We start from the raw sequence: 20,156 nt of genomic DNA, 5'->3' as shown, positions 1-20,156 counted from the left end.
AAAGGAAGCAGAAGTATAACCTTGTGAGATCTTCAGAGAAATTGAGAGGGGAGATGAGAAGAACTTATGATAAGCAATTGTAGAAAAGGAGGGGGAGGTTCAGGGGAAGACAGGCCTATAGAAACACTTCAAGAAGAGATGTTGTGGTGGGTTAACTGTAGCTGGTTGCCACATGCCCATCCAGCTGGATGGGCAAGGGGAGAAAATAAGATGGAAAAAAGCCCTCATGGTTTGAGTTAAAGGCCTTTTAATAAGAAAAGCAGAAGCTGCACATGTCAGCAAAGAAAAAAGAGGAATTCATTCACTATTTCCAGTCAGCGGGCAAATGTCCAGCCGCTTCCTGGGAAGCAGGACCTCAACAGGTGTAATGGTTGCTTGGGAAGACAAACACCATAACTATGAACATTCTTCTTTCCCTTATCTTTTATTGCTGAGCATGACGTCGTATAGTACAGAATATATTCTTGGTCAGTTGTACTGGCTATATCCCTTCCCAACCTCTTGCACAGGGAGGGAGAATGCCTTGACACTGTACAAGCAGTGTTCAGCAGTAGCCAGAACACTCATGTTATAGACACTGTTTTAGCCCCAAGTACAGTGCACAGCACTGTATGAGCTGCTAGGAAGGAACTTTGTAGCTTAATCCGAGCCTGACCTGGTACAGATACTTAATTCATTTTAAAGGCAGATGAAAGGATGAGGAGAATAGCAGAGAGCTGGTTCTGAGAATGGTAGAATCATAAAATGTTTAGGGTTGGAAGGGACCTTAAAGATCATCTATTTCCAGCCACCCTGCCATGAGGAGGTACACCTCCCACTAGACCAGGTTGCTCAAAGCCCTGTCCAACCTGGCCTACAATGAGATACTTTGATTAGCAGGCTCGTAAGAAGTCAAGCTGCAGTATCCCGACGTTCATTGCTGAAGAATTGCACTCTTACACAGACTGAGACATTTTAGTTCTGGTATTTCTCTAGTTAAAGGGCACCATTCAGTCTTTTTGCTCCAGATTAAATCAGGCACCACCAGAAAACTGAGCAGATCTGGCAAGAAAGTTCCTATCTGTTGTCACAGGCTTTATCAAATCATTTACCACTCAATACTGCTTTCAGCCGTCTAGTGACAGGAGCAAGAATCATCTGGGAGCAAGTCATTAGAGACTTCATTCAGAACTCTGAAGGAGGTGTTTGGGATCAAGTGAGATACTTTTCTATTAGTAATCCAAAGTGAGAAGCAGAGGTGGTTAAGCTTCAAAATCCTGTGCAGAGGAAGAGGTCAAGAAGAGGGGGAGGATCTGAGTGATGAGTCATGAGTGGAGAAAAATAGGAATTCAGGATGCAGTGAAGTTTAGAGAATTAGATTTTTTTAGCTAAAAATTTGGCAGAACTAAAGGAGCAGAAAATGAATTAGTAATGGAGGAAGTAACCCTGCTCATGGAATACCTGCCAGAATGATGCTGCCGTGTGAGAACAAGAGTAAAGGAAACAGATGTTGAGAGCAAGCCAGGACTAGAATTGGCAGGCCAGACACTGTGATAGGGTAGAAAGGCAAAGCAGTAAAATATGGAGAAGAATGAATTACAGAGAGAATAAGTGGAAAGAACACAGGGATCAGAGGGCTGAGAGCAGAAGAATGTCATCATTGTGAGTGGGAAAAGGGCAAATGACAAGAAAAGGGAAAGAAGGACATGGTAGCCAGGCAGTGTTGGAAAGGAGTGACGCAAGTGATGACTGGAGAGGAAATACAGGGTACAAAGACTAGGAAGAAGTGTTTTGCTTCAGAGTAAGGTAGAGGCTTTTTCCTTTTAATTCAGAAGAGTGACAGAAGAGAACTTCAGTGAACGGTAAAAGTGAGAAATTACCTTACTGAGGGATTAGATAAGTTAGGTGTTTCTTGTACATCCTCATCATGGATGTACAAGACCATTACCGATTAGACACAGAATTCAAGTGAAAGAGTTCTTCCTGACTTGCACTGGTTATATTGGAGAGGAAAGTTGAACATCTTCACAGAATTGGGCTTTGAGAAGGCATCAACAGCAGGCTAGAAGTTCAGGGCAGCTATGAAGTGGAAGGCATCAACTTGAGAAGAAACTGAGGTAAGGAATATAAGGTGTGTGGGTTGATCGTTGTTTTTCACTGAGGCTCTGTTACAAAAAATGAGCACTGAACTTCAGATTATCAATGTGGAAATCAAAATTGCTAAAAATTACTAATATTGTAGGAAATATCTGGAATAAGTTCTCTGCCAGTATTTGTTAATAACTTGCTATCTACAGTAATAACTGCTGAATGTTATTAGTGATTCCTGGTGCATGTTCCATGGCTCTAAAGGAGCACTGGTTATGATAATTTGCCATCCTTCTTTCCAATAGTGTGGTTTTGAAACTGTTTCCGTATAGGATAATGTTACCTATACTATTTGATTGGTGATTTCTGTGTTCAATATAATCACAGTAAAGTTTGGAATTTGACATGAGGTTTTAAATTGATAAAGCACATGTTGTTCATCAGATGGATGGCATTACCTTCCTGCCAGCTGCTGTGTGTGAGTGTATTTTGAAATGTCTCAAGGCAGTAGAGATCTATAGCACAGGATCTTTGACCTTGCAAATTCAAACTTCCCATTCTTCACTACAGGTTGGACACCACTGCATGAAGCTTGCAATGTTGGTTACTATGATGTTGCTAAAGTCCTGATAGCAGCGGGAGCTGATGTGAACACACAGGGCTTGGATGATGATACACCACTTCATGATTCTGCTAGTAGTGGGCATAGAAATGTGAGTCTACTGGGAGGGCAGGAGGGGAATACAAAAGTGGTTTGAAATGCTCAGTCTTTAGAACAAATACTAAGTGTCCCGATTGCTGTCATATGGCTTTATAATTATGCTTCTGCTGCTTTGGGAGAATAGAATCATAGGATAGTTAGGGTGGAAAGGACCAGAAGATCACTTAGTTCCAAGCCCCCTGCCATAGGCAGGGACACCACACATTAACCCATGTCACCCAAGACTCTGTCCAACCTGGCCTTGAACACTGCCAGGGATGGAGCATTCACAACTTCCTTGGGCAACCTGTTCCAGTGCCTCGCCACCCTCACTGTAAAGAACTTCTTCCTTATACCTAATCTAAACTTCCCCTGTTTAAGTTTAACCCATTACCCTTGTCCTGTCACTACATTTCCTGATGAAGAGTCCCTCTCCAGCATCCTTGTAGGCCCCCTGCTATGAGGTCTCTATTCAGGTTCTCTTCTCCAGGCTGAACAGCCCCAACTTTCTCAGCCTGTCTTCGTATGAGAGGTGCTCCAGTCCCCTTATCATCCTTGTGGCCCTCCTCTGGACTTGCTCCAACAGCACCATGTCTTTCTTACGCATCTTAAAGTTGTTTTGGTTTTGTTTCATTTTACTTTTCATCCTACTTCTGTTGCCAGATACTTTCTACCAGTATTTGTTTTCTCAAATATTTAAAAGTTTCACTTCTACTTTTTAAATCAGTAAACATTTTAATGGGCTTTTTGGGAGAGACTTCTACTGTGTAGAATTCTCAAAATAAAAATGTCTCCAAACAGTATACTGTGGGTTTGTGTACGTGTGTATATATATATTTAAAGGTGTGTGCATATATATCCTCCATTTATTTATGGACTTTGAAATACAGCACTGATGTATATATATTCTTCTTTTTTTTTTTTTTTTTTTTTTAAGTTTACCAATAATGGCTTAGCAGAGAAAGGAATGCTGTAGGTATTTTACTGTAATTTCTGAATTTGTTCTCGCTTTCTACAAACTAGATGCAGAAATTACTCTGCTCTCCCTTTATATCTCTTTTATTTGTGTGATCTCCTGTATAAAACAAAACACAGAAAATATCTTTAAATCCTTCCAAACAAGATGTTCAGTTTGAAAGGATCTTCTGGAAAGGCTGGAGAAACGAATTATGATAATCTGATTGTAAAATTGTAGTTGACTCTTTAGTAACTGTTTCTTATGGCTATCTAAACAAAAGTGGGTCTTTACATAGAACTTCCATAAAATTGCAGTAGAGTTTTGGAGAACAGGACCTTTTGCTTGTCTGGTCTCAGTATACGTATCTGTGACCATCTCACTGACATGTATCAGAAAAATTGTCAAGTTTCCTATTAACATATCACTGTCTGCTGAATTTACCCATTCTTAGCATGTACAACAAAAAAGAAATAACTCATACTGGATACTGTGCTGAAGATGCAGTGGCCTTAGTATCATAACTTTAACAATTTGATGCCCTTGATGCTAGAGGAATCAATGATTTTGCTGTATTGTATGCAGCTGGGATGGGGTAGTTTGTTCCTCCAGCAAGGTACTTGGATCTGTCAGAGCCTTTCTGAAATGCCATGGAAGCTAGTAGTACTGCTGCTTGAAAGAACTTCTCCTGTTCCTTAGAGATAAGTGCTATAAAATTTGGAGCAAGGAGGTGAATCAAGCGCAGAGGAATAGGGAGCTTGGTACGTGAGGAACCAGATGAATAGTGAGAGGAAATGCTAGAACAGCAAGAACAGAAGGCCACTGATGCTTTTCTTTATGATGATGCTATGTCTGAGTAAGAGAGGGGAACCTTCTTTAGTCTTCCCCGTTACCTCTTTTAAGTAGCAGATTACATATACCTGGGACTTTTTATTGTAATTGCTGAAGGCTTGCTTTCCAGTCTCAGTTTCATAGGTTGAAGTTTGGGTTTACATATCATGCTACCCACATTTCATGTGCAATGGAACATTTTTATACTGGTCAAGTAACATGTTGTGGAAAACCTAAAAGTTCATTTATTTATTTATTGCTGCAGATTGTGAAGCTGTTGCTTCGACATGGTGGAAATCCATTTCAAGCCAATAAGCATGGGGAGAGACCTGTTGATGTTGCTGAAACGGAAGAGTTGGAAATGCTATTGAAAAGGGAAGTGCCCATCTCTGATGATGATGAGAGTTGCTCAGGTAAAAGTAGCCATTTAATAACATACTTCAAGTGCATCAATTTGTCTGAAAGGTGATTTTAATTTTTTGCATAGTATTAGCTATTAAGAGCCGCTGCAGGTATCAGTTGCTATTGCTAAGTTGTTTTCCACCTTTAGGGGTAGTTTTCAAATCTTTCAATTGAATTGAGTTAATCCGAAATGTTTCTTCTGACAGCATGTTGACCATTCCACTAATTTTTTGTATTCTTACTCTAGATTCTGAAGCTCCATCTGTAAATCCTTCCAGCGTAGAGGGCAATGTTGATTCAGAAGCAGAAAAGGACTCTGTAGCCAATGACAGCAAACAAATGGCCCCTAGTAAGGCACCACTTCCATCTGCTCTTGATGAGTATGAATTTAAAGATGATGATGAAGAGGAAATGAAAAAAATGATCGATGACAAGCGCATTCTTAGAAAAGACTTAAGAAAAGAGGATGAGACTGAAGTTGAAAAGAACAGCTTGTTTGTGAAACAAGAAAAGGTTGTCTTTTCAAAATCGTTTAAAAGCAAAAAGCAGAAACCATCTAGAGTTCTGTATTCAAGTTCTGAAAGTTCAGATGAAGAAATACCTCAAGACAAGAAGACAGTCTCTGTTTCAGAGACATCGAATTCTGATGTAAGAGTGAAGAAAGAATATATGGTTACAAATGAACACAAGCAAAAAGGCAAAGTTAAAAGGAAAGTAAAAAATCAGAGCAAAAATAAAGAGAATCAAGAACTGAAGCGAGAAAAAGAAAATGCCAGAGTAACAAATATAGCTACTTCTGGATTAGACTCTTTAGATAAAACTAGAGAGGAAGAAACCTTTAAGAAGTCTTTCACCCCAAAAGAAGACTCGTCTTTACATCTATTTCATATCACTGCTGGGAAATCACCAAAGCATCCCTGTGGATTAATTGAAAAGCAGTCAACACCATTAAAGCAAGAAAATACCAAAGCTTGCTTATCACCAGGAGGTTCTGAAATGACACTGCAATCTGAATTAGTTCGGTATGATCACAACACTGATTCTGAATACCTAGTAGAAAGTTCTAGTGGCAAATCTTGTAAGCACAAAGAAAAAAGCAAGCATCATCAGAAAGATTTTCACTTAGAATTTGGTGAAAAATCTAGTCCGAAAATTAAAGAAGAAGATAATAGCTCAGCATTTGAGAATTCAGAGTATACCTTGAGAAAGATTGACAAGGAAGGTAAAACACTTAAAAAGCATAAATTAAGGCACAAAGAAAGAGAAAAGGATAAGCATAAAAAGGAACAGGATGGGGAGAAGGAAAAACATAAGCATAAAGAGAAAGAGGTTCAAAGAAGTATTGAGTTTGACAGAGAATTTTGGAAGGAGAACTTTTTCAAAAGTGATGAAAATGAAGATATGTTGTTAAATATAGAGCATGAATCTCTTTCTTCTGACAGAAAATCAAAGCTAGAAAAAGCTGTGGCAAAAGAAGATAAGTTAGTTAAGGAGAGACAGTTGCAGAAAGAGAGAAATACTAAAGAGGACAGAGAGAAAGAGAGGAACAAAGAGAAGGAGAGGAACAAGAAGGAAAGTGAAAAGTTTCTAAAGGATGAAAAATTAAAAGATACGAAAGAAGAAATTATGCTTGCAGATAAAGAATTTGGGTTGTTCTGCTTTGGTGTTAAAGATGAGGCAGTCAGCATTCATTTAATAGAAACAGATGCTGAAAAGCAGGAAAAGAATTTTAAGGAAAATAAGGAAAAGACTGAAAAGCAAACCTCAGCCAAAGAAAAAGATATTGAAAAGATAGAAAGAAAAAGTGGAGAAAAAGAGAAAAAGGTAAAGCATGAATACAAGGTGGAGAAAGAAAAAGCAGAAATTAATGAAAATATAGAGAAAGTGAAGGAGAAGCCCAATTTCCAGCAAGCAGAAAGATGCCATAAGGAAAATGATAAACTAAAAAGCACTGGTACTCTTAAAAAACTTGATGACAAAGAAAGAAATAAAGAAAAAACTGATAAGAAGCATGATAAAGAAAAGGCTGATAAAGACAGACATTGGGCTGAAAGCAAAGAAAAACACTGTACTGAAAGAAAAGTCAAACAGTCTGAAAAAGAATCTGAATATACTAAAGTAGAAAAAAATAGAACTAAAGACAAAGAAAAGGAACTTGAAAAAAAAGACAAATCCAAAGACAGGGAGATCTCAACAGCAGCAAACTCAAAACACATGCAGGAGGAAAGGAGATGTAGTACTACAGAAAGTAATAAAACAGTGCATGACAAACTGTCATCATTGAAAGAAAAAACAAAAGATGATTTGTTGAAAACTCCAGATGGTAGAGAGAAAGATAAAAAAGATGCAGACCGATACAAAGAGAGAGACAAGCATAAAGATAAACTGCATCCAAGTAGTGTACTTAAACTAAAACTTGAACACGAAAAACTTAAGCCTAAAGCAGCCCCTGCACCAAAGGATGTTCGACCTAAAGAAAAAAGATTAGTCAATGATGATTTAATGCAAACTAGTTTTGAAAGAATGCTTAGCCTTAAAGATCTGGAAATAGAGCAGTGGCATAGAAAACATAAAGAAAAAATAAAACAGAAAGAGAAGGAACGTTTAAAAAACCGTCCTTGTTTAGAAATTAACAAGATGAAAGAAAAACCAAAACACTCATTACCTGAAGTAAAAAGCAAAGAACTGATTCGTTCAAAAAGCTCAGAATTGCCAGACATTTGTATGAAGGACAAACAGCAGAAAGATGCCACAAGTAATAGATTGCAATCAGTAGATACAAGAAGTGTCAATGTTATAAAGCCTTCATTGGTTTTAGATAATTTAAATAGATCCCCCAAATCAGAAAGTGAAAAGACAGGTCTGAGCTCCAGATCAGTGTCCATGGTTTCAGTTGCAAGCTCTGAGGATTCTTGCAACACCACAGTAACTACTCCAAGGCCTGTAATTGAATATGATTCAGACTTCATGCTAGAAGGTTCTGATTCACAAATGGCTTTTTCACAATCACTGTTTCTGGCGAGTGCCAAATCACCAGCCCTTCTTGAAAAAGAGACTGATGGTCTTGCTGAGTTGCCAGATCGCAGTAAGCTACCTTCCACAAACAGGCTTCCAGCGATGTATGTCAGATCAGCACCTGCTGAAGACATTAAACTGGTTTTAAATGAGTGTAGACCTGTAGTAGAGGTTCGAAGATGCAACATGCCTGCTGCTGTTCCTGAACACAGCAAACAGCCTCGAATACCAGAAGAAAATAATCAGAACGGTCTGGCATCAGTTCAGACGTATGCTAGCACTTCTCCTAATCCAGAACTACCGTCTAGCATGCTTGAAAGGGATTTTCAAAGTAGTACGTCTAGTTTGCAGTCAGACTTTACATCAGCTCCAACTGGAGCTTTTGTCAGCAAGCAGACAACAACAAGTACAAGTACCATTAAAAATACTGCTCAGATAAGCCCTTCAGAAGACTATAATACGCATTTAGAGCCATGTGGTCAAAGTGGTGTGACTCGGCAAACCAAACCATGGGATGTGCCTTTTGACAGACTTAATTCATTAAACAATGAGTTTACCAACTCAGGTTGTAGCGTATCAGAGCAAGATACTAACAGTGTTATAGCAGTGCATAATTGTGAAAACAGGACATTAAAAGAGCAACAAGTACCTGAATTTTTGCCTCAGCATGCTGAAATTAAGGGAAGTTTAAGTTCTCAAGAATCTGTATCATTTTTGCCTTCACAGTCGCCTTGTTCTTTACCTACCCAGCCACTCCCAGATGTGTCTAAATGCATTTCTTTACCAGGCATTAGCAGTCAAGATTCATCAGTTGTACAACAACAAAATCTACTTCAGGCTGCAGCTTCTACTTTGGATACGGATACTACTAGTACCAGAGAGCTGGAAAATGCTTGCTTCCCTTCAAACATTAAGAAGGTCGATGCACCCATTGCTGTATATCCTGAGAGCTCTGCAAAGGATATTTCACAGAGCTGTCCAGGCGTGAATGATCTACCTGCAGTGCTGTTAGCAAAAGATATTCCTGAAAGTGATACCAGTTCACAATTAAATACAAGTTTGTATGCCTTCAGTAAAGTTGCTTGTAAGAACGCTCAGAGTGAAGTGGATGGTAACACGAAAGATACTTCAGATACCAGAAATGAAAAAGGCCAACAAGAAAAGTTGGTTTCAGTGCATGTTGTTGATGGTAAAGCCAGTGCTGATCTCTCTGAACTAAGTTCAGGAATGTCAAAGGGAATTACAAACGAAGCAGCTAATAAAAAATCCCGCACTACAGACAATGTGTTGACAGATGATCCACCGCAGTATTCCTCTTTATCCAGTTTGGCAAATAATTCACAACAGATGACACAGGAAGAGTTGCATAAATACAGCCAAATAATTAAACTAGAAGAAGAAATTGCTGAAGATCAGAAAGTGGAACAACAAGAAGTACCTCAAAGAATCACAAGGAACAGAGCAAATTTGCTTGCTAACCAGGGTAAGCAAAATCCTCTTGGCTGCACACAGACATCAGAAAAGGAGTCTGAATCATCAGCATCTGTGAAAGCAAGGATTAGATTAACTGAAGAGGATGATGCTCAGGTCCATCATCCACGTAAAAGAAAAGTATTGCGTGTGCCTCAGCCTGCGCAAGTGAATCCTTCTTTACTGCAAGCTAAGGAGAAAACCCAGCAGTCCCTGGCAGCTATTGCTGATTCTTTGAAACTTGAAGAGATTCAGCCATACAGTTCTGAGAGAGCAAACCCCTATTTTGAATACTTGCATATAAGAAAAAAAATAGAAGAGAAGCGTAAATTACTGTGCAGTGTTATTCCTCAGGCACCTCAATATTATGATGAATACTTGACCTTCAATGGCTCATACCTACTGGATGGCAATCCCTTGAGCAAGATATGCATCCCAACTGTAAGTAACATGTTCTTTAAATATACAGTGCAATAAAAGGCATGTTCTGTTTTTGTAACTTTCATGTTCTTTCTAATTTACTTCTGAATACTTGTACTGAAAATAGTAAGTTGACACAGGTCAAATTAATATTGACCAGCAATGTCAACCCCATTCAGCAGACATATAAAGTGTGGTTACACAGTCATTGCAAGACAGACCATCTTGTATGACACCTGTAAAAGGCACACAGACAAATATTATATTTCAAAGTATTTACTACTGTAAAGGCTACCCTTCTAAAAGTGAAGTCAGTTGGTGGGAACTTCTCAGATTTTCTGCTGGCAATAGTTTGCTTAAAACTTAATTATTCAATGTTGTTTCATTTGGTGGGGGGTGGGGTGGATGGGGTGTGTGCAGTATTTCAAAATATTAAGTCTCTTACCAAAAGATGTAAGTAGGAGGGAGCCTGCTGGCTATTTCAGTTTCTCCTTAATGCTCTCAAGAGCAGCAGATGTAATCTGCTGTGTCCCAGCTTTTGTAATCATCAAGTTAAAGTATTCTGCATTTTGTTTAATGATGTGAAGTTCTTTGCCTTTTCACCGAAGAACATCCGTAGTTCAGGGACACTAGTTTGGTACAAAGCTTTCCATAGCTCTGACAGAGGCATTTTCCTGATGACAGCTGTGAAGGAGGTCTGTGGAATGCAGAACATAATTGGCTCAAGTGCTGTTAATAGTACGATTTACTATGGAGGTGACCCTCAAGGTCTCTTACAGTAACATGGTCCCTGCTGGTGTCTTGTTTTGAAATCAGTGTAATCACAGTCACACTTGAATTGTACTTCCTTTCTTTGCTCCTCAGCAAACCTGGTTCTATGCTTATTGTGCTACATGGGGGACGGGAGACCTGAAACATTGTGCATTGAAGGTTTTCTGAAGTACTTTTACTCCTGGGAGTGGGAGGTTTTTTATTTTTCCACCCATTTACCTAATTCACTTAAACTGCGCTAGTTCTGAGGTAAACCATACAAGATTAAACCAATTTGAATGGTTTAAGTTAAGACACATAATAGCTGAAACTGGCTGAGACCACATATTTGATTTCCTGAAGCAGTTGTTTGGCTGACATACAGTAGCTTGGTAATGTTAGAATTCAGCAGAAGTTGATTGTATGCCTGTTACTTAAGATGCATCAAGTTAGGAAAAGTCTGAGTTTCAGTATTTCTGAATGGAGTAGTTATTATGTTGACTCGTTTAAGATAACTTGCCCCTGTTTGAGATGTTGCCTTAGCTTTTTCCAATAGAGTTGAAGATTCTTTTGTTTTAGCAATCCACACAAATTATATATATAAAAGTAAATTGAAAAATATTTGCTTCGTAATCCCCCATATAAGTTGTTCCTTCTCATTTTTCCTGTCTGACCCCTATGTCTGCCCAAGAGAATTAATGTGTGCATCGTCTTATTACTGAGTTCTCTCTTATTTGATGGTGACCACGGTTCTTTGTAATTAGTAGATCAATTATAGTCTGAGGAAAGATGTGGGTTCACTTGGTCTGCAAGTGAACTAGGATGTATAGTAAGCTTTGCTGCAATGTACCAGGCTGTCAGCTTTCCCCAGTCTACAAATCTTTCTCAGTAACTGTTGCAAGCTTCTATGATATATCTTTATCACTGGAAGCAGAGTGATTTATTTTTTTTTAAATAGCAGCTGCTAGTCAAGTACATACTGTTTCCAAGCTGCAACTTAGTGCTTTGGCACCACACTTCAGTGCTTAATCTGGGATAAGCAGAAAGTAGAGAAGTATGACATATATTTTTCCCTGTCTCATCTTCTACCTGGGCAATAGAATTCATTTTCCTGACATAAAGGGCAATATGTGTAGGCATTATAAGAAGGGGAGAGTTATTGACTTGTTATTAAAGCACTGCTTCATACATTCTTCCTGTCTCTCTTGCTGCGTACAACAGAGACTCTCCAGTTCATGAAAACAATTTAGGTAATGGGGTAGTGCAAATTCTTGGGTAACTTAGGTTCAGAAATATGAGAGATGAGTGGATGCTCCCCATTCTTAATGGCTTTTACTTCTTATAAAGAAAAACCTCTAAAAAAGCTTGTGAATATGTACTTGAAGGATTACAGTTACTGATTTTTATCTCATTTAGATTTCTGGGTTGCTTCCCAGAAACACACATGTTCTGGTGCTAATTGCCTCTATGCAAATGCATGTTCTGCCTTTATGCAGACACACCCGGCGTGGGGAAAAAATAAGAGGAGTTAGAGACGTCCGCACACCTGCAGGGCTGTGATCCTATTGGCATCATGGAGGTGTGCTGGGATGGCTCCTATGATTGGAGTGTTGGAATGGAAGGATACAGACTCTTCAGGAAGGACAGACAAGGGTGACAAGGAGGGAGTGTCACCCTCTGTGTCAATGACCAGCTGTGGTGTGCAGAGCTCTACCTGGGGATGGATGAGGAGCTGAACAAGAGATTTTTGCATGAGGACTAAGCAGGGGGCAGGGACAGGTGACATGATAGTGGGGGTCTGTTATAGGAAGACTTGAGTAGATGAGGCCCTCTATAGATAGATAGGAGCAGCCTCACATTCTTAAGTCCTGATCCTCATGGATCACTGGACAACCACCCCAGTATCTGTTGGAGGGACAAACACAGCAGGGTGTAAGCAATCCAGGAGACTGATGGTAACTTCCTTCTGCAAGTGATAGAGGAGCTAAGAAAAAGAGGGGCCATGCTGGACCTTGTTCTCAAACAGGAAAGGGCTGGTGGGGAATCTGAAGCTTGAGGGCAGGCTTGGCTGCAGTGACCATGAAATGGTGGAGTTCAAGATCCTTAGAGCAGCAAGGAGGGCTCCTGGACTTGAGGAGAGCAGATTTTGGGGAAACATAACCCCCATTTTTAGAAAAGGAATAAAGAAAGACCTGGGAAACTAAAGGCCAGTCAGTCTCACCTCAGTGCCTGGCAAGATCACGGAGTAGATCGTCCTGGAAACTATGCTAAGGCACATGGAAAACAAAGAGGTGATTGATGATGGCTTCACTAAGGGCAAATCGTGCCTGACAAATTTGTTAGTATTCTCCAGTGGGGTTACAGCATTGGTTGATAAGAGAAGAGCAACTGATGCCATCTGCCCGGGCTTGTGCAAATCGTTTGACACTGTCCTGCACTCCTTCTCTCTAAACTGGAGAAGCATAGACTTGACAGATGGACCACTCGGTGGATAAGGAATTGGCTGGATAGTCATACTTAAAAAGTTGCAGTCAGTGGCTCAATGTCCAAGCAGAGACCAGTGATGAATGACATTCCTCGGGGGTTGGTATTGGGACTGGTGCTGTTTAACATCTTTGTCATCATCATGGTCCGTGGGATTGAGTGCACCCCTCAGCAAGTTTTCCAACACCAAGGTGTGTGGTGTGGTCAACATGCTGGAGGGAAGGGGTGCCATCCAGAGGGACCTTGACAGCTTGAGGGGGACTTTTTACATGGGCATGTAGTGATAGGACAAGAGGTAATGGTTTTAAACTGAAAGAGGGGAGATTTAGGTTAGATATAAGGAAGAAATTACTCACTGTGAGGGTGGTGAGACACTGGCACAGGTTGCCCAGAGAAGATGTGGCTCCCGGGCAGTGGTAAAGGCCAGGTTGGACAGAGTCGTGTGTGACATGGTTTAATTTGTGGTGTCCCTGCCCATGGCGGGGGGGTTGGAACTACGTTGATCTTTAAGGTCTTTTCCAGCAAAAATCATTCTGTGATTCTATTTAAAATTATACTTGTTTTGTATATGCTTTCATGGTGTTGTTAGTCTTCTATAGTTGTAGAAGGAACAGATGGAGCTTTTTGTTTCAGGCAAAAGGGAGGGAAAAAAAATTATGAGAAGCCGGAATAAATTATTAGGAAATGAGTGTTTATTTCCACTAGGAGTAAAGTGTGAGAAAGCAGCGTGACTTTTAATCTAGAGGGAGGTATTTTAAGCGTTTTAGTTTTGCTTGTCTGGAAAATCATCTACAGTGCAGCTAAATGTTTTATTTAATTACTGTCACTTGGGTAAATGCACAATTTTGATAAAATTCATCATGTTTCTTTCCAGAAAAAAAAAGGATAGAATTTTTAGAGTTATTAGTAGTTCAGATTTAATGGCTCTGCAGAGCTTGTTTGTGTATAGAATTCAATAATTTTAGTTTGCCACCACTGACTTTTAATGGTTCTGTAATGATGCTCTGTTAACCTGAGTTTTGCCTCATTAATTTACGTAGGCTGTGGGAAGGTAGATACTCTTTCTTAAATTATTCCCGTATTTTAGATATCACTGTGTGAAGGTTTAGGTGAAGACAACATATTTAGCTCTGACACTCTGAGACTCAGAACAGTTTGTGTAACAAACTGTTCTCTGCACTGGAATTTTAATGATGCACTGTAGTTTATCTGATGAACTTCAGACATCCTGTAGGTGGGAACTAGGAGGTGGTGCACTTAAGTTTGATTTCCACAGCCTTGTTTACATACTGTAATTTATAACCCATATCACCTCAGGCTGTAAGGATAGTCACGTATGAATTGTAGCTTCCCTCTCACCAATGCAAATAGAAGACGTACGACATTGGACACCAGCTCAGTTCAAAACAGAAGGCAACAAATCTCAGTCTTCTAAGAGAGTAAATTTAAACTGTACTTAGCTATGTTGCCTTTCAGATTGCTATATCAGTATGTTCTGCGGGGTTCAGTCATCTTTATCTGTGCTGCCTCCTGAGGAGAGATACCAGGATGATTCATTTCCAGCTTGTGACGGCTACCTAGCAGATATGTTTCTAGTAAAAGGGACTCTGTCCAGTCTCTCAGGCAGTGCTGTAGAAACTTAAGTGGTAAAAGCTTATTTTAGTGGTGTTACCAGAAATTTCCTTCCTAAGTGCATGAAATATTATAGCAGTAGAGTAGGCTTGTCAATTTGGGTGGCATGGGTGAGGGGAGATGGAAAGGGATGTATGAAAATAACTGTGGAAAAATTGTGTACGTGTGAACCTGAATTAGCTTCAGTGTTGCTTTTTTTTGTAACGGGTAGAAATGCGAATTGAATGTTTATAGAGTGAAGAGTTGCTGGTTTTGTTGTAGTTGTTATGAACGATGCAAGGCATGCAGGAAGCTTTCTTAATTGATTTTCATGTGTTGGAGATGGTGAGGGCATGTCTTGAACCTCAGCTATGTTCTATGGCTGCCTTCTAGTGAAGAGGAGCAGAGAGGTGAGAGCCTGAGTTCTGTCTAGCTTTTACGGGTGGGGTTAGGGCACGCTTGAGAAGGCAGGGCCCCTTTGTATTCTCACCTATATGGAGTCTGAGCCTTTAAGAAACTATTTGTGAGAATTGGTTTTGGTTATACAGAAAACCTGAGGTCACCATTTCCTTGTGGCATTCAGTTCTTTCAAGTCGAACATACATGTTTGTGTTTTTTATGGTCTCCTTAATAACTGTCTCTTTGACTAGAAGATCAGAGAGGCTCCTCTGGCTGTTCTTGCCTTGAAACCTTTAACTTCAGTGTCATTTGAGGGCAGAAAAGTTTGCTTCCCTTGTCCAAACGCAGTGCCTCCAGCCGGCAGGGGGAGCTTTATTTCTGGATAACTTGGACTCATAAACTCGAATCCTATTTATAGACAGGTTGTTTATCTTGTTGCTTATGCTGTGAGCTTTCCTTTCAGCAAAAGCACTGAGATTTTTAAGAGACCTTCAGGGTTTAGTAAAATTAATTAGATAAAAGCTTGGTGTTACTACAAGCATCTTATTTTATTGAAAGACTATGACATCACTCTTGCACTGTGCTATGAATCCAAAGTTTCCAGGCAAAACTAGACTGCAGTTTTTCTCAAGCTAAACTTAAACACATTGCTATCTGTTATGATTAAGACTGATTCTTCCAGTAGATGTTTGTGATTTGGGTTTTTTTTGTTGTTGTTGTTGTGTTTGTGTTTAATACTGATGACTTATACCAAATGGCAAATGCCATAAGCATTACTCACTGGTTTGGAAGCCAAACTGTTTTTGTTGGGAGAAGTGAAGTGTATCTTGTTTAGTAGTTTGAAAAGTGAAGGAGTTGAATGTCATTTTATACCAAATAGTAACTTAAGGAATGAACCACAATTAGTTAGTCAGTACATTCTTTAACTTCAAAGACATTGGCTAACTTCCAGTAGGGGAAAAGCTTGTCCTGAAATAATTTTCCAAGATAATAATTGAATAACTTTCGGTAGATATATCACTTTGTTATTGGAGTGCATGGAGCAAGATTGATACTAATAATGCAGTGTGTCCATATTTTCATAATGGATTTAGTATTTCTTGATAGTTGCAGGGTACACATTATTGAATAGAATGATTTATGTCTTATCTGTTTGTATGAGGTACAAGGTAGAGTGTAACACCTGTAGGTATGTATTTCAGCTGTGGTTTCTGAGTATTAGTGGTAGTAAGTAGTGTATCATTTAGTTTACATTAGTCTTTCCAAAGCAATACCAATGTTCTTACATCTAGCAGTTGTTAAAAACCATGCTGAACAGTCAGGCAGAACTTGCATAGAGAAGAGTAAACTTTGCATGGAGCCTTAAAATTCCCACGATGTTTATTAGTTACTTCTCAAGAAACTTCTGGTTTCTGCAGTTGCCATGAGGGCTCCACGTGCCTTTACAATTTTTGTCAAGCACCTCAGTCTGGACAATAATACCATACAGTAATACTTCAATTGACTAGACATGCAAAGTGTTTGGTGTGTAGCCAATCAGTAACAGCATTGATAGCTCACTCACTATTTGATTTTTCTATCTTTTTTTTTTTTAGCCCTACGCCTTTAAAAAAACCTTATCTGAATAGCTGACAGGAGGAAACACTTTCCCAAGCCACTGCCTGGGCTGTAGTGTGCTTTTTATGCTTGCCTGTGTTCAGCATCATTGTAAGATTAGGAAGATGGTTGCTATCTTTTATGCATATATATGCTGTTGTATTTGGTTAGGCATCTTTTAACTTTTCAAAATGAACAGTTGTGCTTTGAAGAGTCTTTAAAATTGAAAGCAAGCTGTATTTTTACTATGTTCTAACGTACAGCCCTTTCAAAGAACAGCTATGGCATGCTGACAGTGAGTGGTTAAAAGTGCTAAACAGTTTGAAATGCCATTTCGGTCAGCTTTATTAACTTGAAAGCAGAGAATCCTTTAAACCTTTTATTGCAAGTGGACTGAAGCCATATAATTAATGGCATGTACTCTCATTTTCCCTAAAAAATAACTTGCTTATTGTTGTTTTGGGTTTTTTAAGTAAAAGTTCATATATGCAGTATTAAACATATGTTCAATACATATTCACTATAGTCTGTATTAACACTTTTTCCACAGATTACCCCACCTCCCTCACTGTCAGACCCGCTTAAGGAACTATTTAAACAACAGGAGGTTGTAAGGATGAAACTACGTTTACAGCACAGTATTGAAAGGGTAAGACTAAAGTGATTCATTTTTTTATTTCCCAACTTTTAAGCTTTAGGGTGTTTTCTTTTTGCAATGGACATTTGTGCTCAGTTTGACATTACTGTAGAAGTAACCCGCCTTTTATCCAAATTCATGAATTGGAGAAACTTGTAAATAAAAACAAAAAAAAGGCTGTTAGTAGAATACAGTAAGATAGGTTTTTCCTTTAATTGCTCTAAGATGTGGCCCAGATTTTTCCCAGGGGCAGTGGGAAGTGGGAAGGAAGCTGCAGACTTTAGTTTTGAAAGCTAATAATGGTTGTAGACTCTGAACCAAATTAACTGAGTTAAATGAATTGAAGCAAGAGTAAATTCTGCACTGGTAGTAGACATGTGGCTTTAAGACTAAAACATTATTTGCAATATTCCGCTTGCAAAAACTGCCTAAAATATGTTAGAACTACATCTGTAGGCTTGACTGAATATGAACTCAGAAATTGAGAAAATATTCCTCGTTTAAGAGTATTCTTTATTTTTATGGAGCCCAAACCTTTTTCCTTGGAGCTAGCTTTAGATATCTTGTCAGTATTGTGAGCCAGATTGCTTGTGAATACAGACAGGACCGCTTTCTCACCTAGAATGTATCTTAAGTATTTGCACAGAGTTACACAAGCAGCAGGCTCACTAAAACCCAGTGTGGTACTTTTTTGATTAAGTTAATTTCATTGTGGCTTAACAAACCACATTGGGAGGGGTTTTATTTGAATTTGGCATTTCAGTGTAAAGCTAGGTATAAAATAACAAGCACAAAGAATGTAAACATGGTTCAAGTTCTGACTGAAGAGAAGTTAGTTGTAACCAAAGGAAAGATGCTGCTTTTTCTGTTTTGCGAGCTGTCTATAATCCACCTTCTGTTCTTCTGATAAAAATCAGAGTTATTATGTTGCAGAGCAGTAAACACACAGCATACCTTATGTCTTTTAAAATTCTGCATATTTCTAGTTATTTTGCTCAAACAGACTGTTCTTCAAATCAAATCTACTTTCTACAACTGTAAGTCAAGTTTGGCCAAGTAAGCTCTATTTTCTTGTCTTGGTTCAGGAAAGAATCTTTGTCCAGGCATGAATTTATGGAGTTTCTGCATGTTGTTTAAAAAAAAAAAAAATAAATTAAATTCTCCTGCAGATTATATTTCTGCTTCAGTTTGGTCATTTGCCTGGTATGACAAGTGTGTGACAAAAATCTTAATTTGGTTGAGACTCTCAAACCTATATCCCAACCCTTTGCTCCTCATACCTTTCATCTTTCACCTTCTTCATTAAATACAATGACACCAACACCACAAATACAGTGGCACTGAGTGGAAAATCTGGGCCTGACATGCAGCCGTCAGTGGTGGTGGAGGAGGAGGTGTTTTCTGTTCTGACATGCAGGGAACACTCTTTGCATCATTAAATTGGAATTTTGGATTTGATTAGATGAACAAGTGCTCTTCCCTCCACTGGCCCATTTCTCACACTGCTCAAAAGTATAAGCCGTAAAAAGAAATGTTTATATGAATGGGCATTTTTATGAATCAACTGAAATGCTTAATTTACCAAATGTATATTTATATGTTGATACATTTTCAAATAGGAAAAGCTTATTGTTTCTAATGAGCAAGAAGTTCTACGTGTTCATCATCGAGCAGCAAGAACGCTAAATAATCAAACACTACCATTCAGTGCCTGCACTGTTCTGCTGGATGCTGAGGTTTATAATGTGCCTCCGGATGCCCAGGTAAAGAATGTATTTCAGAATTTCAGACAAAAAGGTCAAAAGGAGCGTTTGGAGAGAATTCTGGTCCCTTACTGAAGTTGTCACTGAGTTGCCTGGAATTAAGATTTTGCACGCTGTAGACTGCTCCTTTGATTAGGCTTCATTTGGGTGTTCAGGAACAAGAGGATATGGGTATATGTACGCTGTTTTTCTGGTTTGCACCATGTCTGGTTTTCTTTCACTTCCAGAAATCATGAAAAAGATAAAATGAGAACATTTTTCTGCTGATTTTTATTAAATCAGTCATAAACAGAACATATTTTGGAAGGTTACAAATATAACTTCAACAACAACAACAAATATTTGTAGAATGTAAGATCATTTTTGTCCGTAGTCCAAAGAACCGGAATGCAGTAGTGTGTGAAGTGATGAGATGGGTTTGTGAAATTTGGAAATGATTTGTGGAGATAATCACATTATACTTTTCTCCTCTAAGGCAGCCATTCCAACTGTGCCATAAAAACCAGATGACCAATAGTGAAATATCCAATACTATTTTTTTAAAATCACCTTGAGGTCCATATAATTTAAATGCACCGTTTTATTTATATGTCCAGTGTTGGTATTTAGTCCTGATTAAAAGATAAAATGAGCAGTATACTTTATAATCTGCATACCTTTCATGGACTACCACTCAGAGGTTTGCTGCAGCCATATCTCTTAAGAGAATGTAATTTCATGGTCTTAAAATTACACCATGAATTTTGTGTATTTTGTATATTTGTGTATTTTGTGAACAAGTCTGCTAACTAGCAAAAACGGAAACAGCATTCAGAACCTGTTTTGGTGACTGTAAGGAACACATAACGCAAGGAAGAAATTTCATGTTTTGGGTGTAATAAAAGCGTTGATGCATTGTATGTTGGGCATTTTTAAATGAAACACTCAAATTTCCAACATATGTGAAATTCTACGTTAGTCCCAGAGCCCCTTATAGAATCATTATAGCTTCCAGTGTTTCCTCAGTCTGTTACTATATTTTTTCCCCCATCTTTAAAGAACTAGAGTTATGCAAAA

The 20,156-nt window shown here is 38.8% G+C and overlaps 1 protein-coding gene across 1 annotated transcript in view; it reads left to right on the top strand.

The window, feature by feature from the left end:
• Window positions 1–20,156, top strand: part of ANKRD12 (ankyrin repeat domain 12) — a 43,127-nt gene that overhangs the window by 20,379 nt on the left and 2,592 nt on the right. Inside the window, exons 5-9 of the mRNA XM_010010243.1 lie at window positions 2,638–2,780; window positions 4,819–4,966; window positions 5,203–9,881; window positions 17,251–17,349; window positions 18,957–19,100. Coding sequence (XP_010008545.1) covers window positions 2,638–2,780; window positions 4,819–4,966; window positions 5,203–9,881; window positions 17,251–17,349; window positions 18,957–19,100 — 5,213 coding nt within the window. The remainder of the gene's footprint in view (window positions 1–2,637; window positions 2,781–4,818; window positions 4,967–5,202; window positions 9,882–17,250; window positions 17,350–18,956; window positions 19,101–20,156) is intronic.

The sequence above is a fragment of the Nestor notabilis genome, unplaced genomic scaffold, assembly GCF_000696875.1.
Source record: "Nestor notabilis isolate BGI_N333 unplaced genomic scaffold, ASM69687v1 scaffold3822, whole genome shotgun sequence".
NCBI classification, from domain to species: Eukaryota; Metazoa; Chordata; class Aves; order Psittaciformes; family Psittacidae; genus Nestor; species Nestor notabilis.
This window is presented reverse-complemented; position numbering and strand designations above follow the sequence as displayed.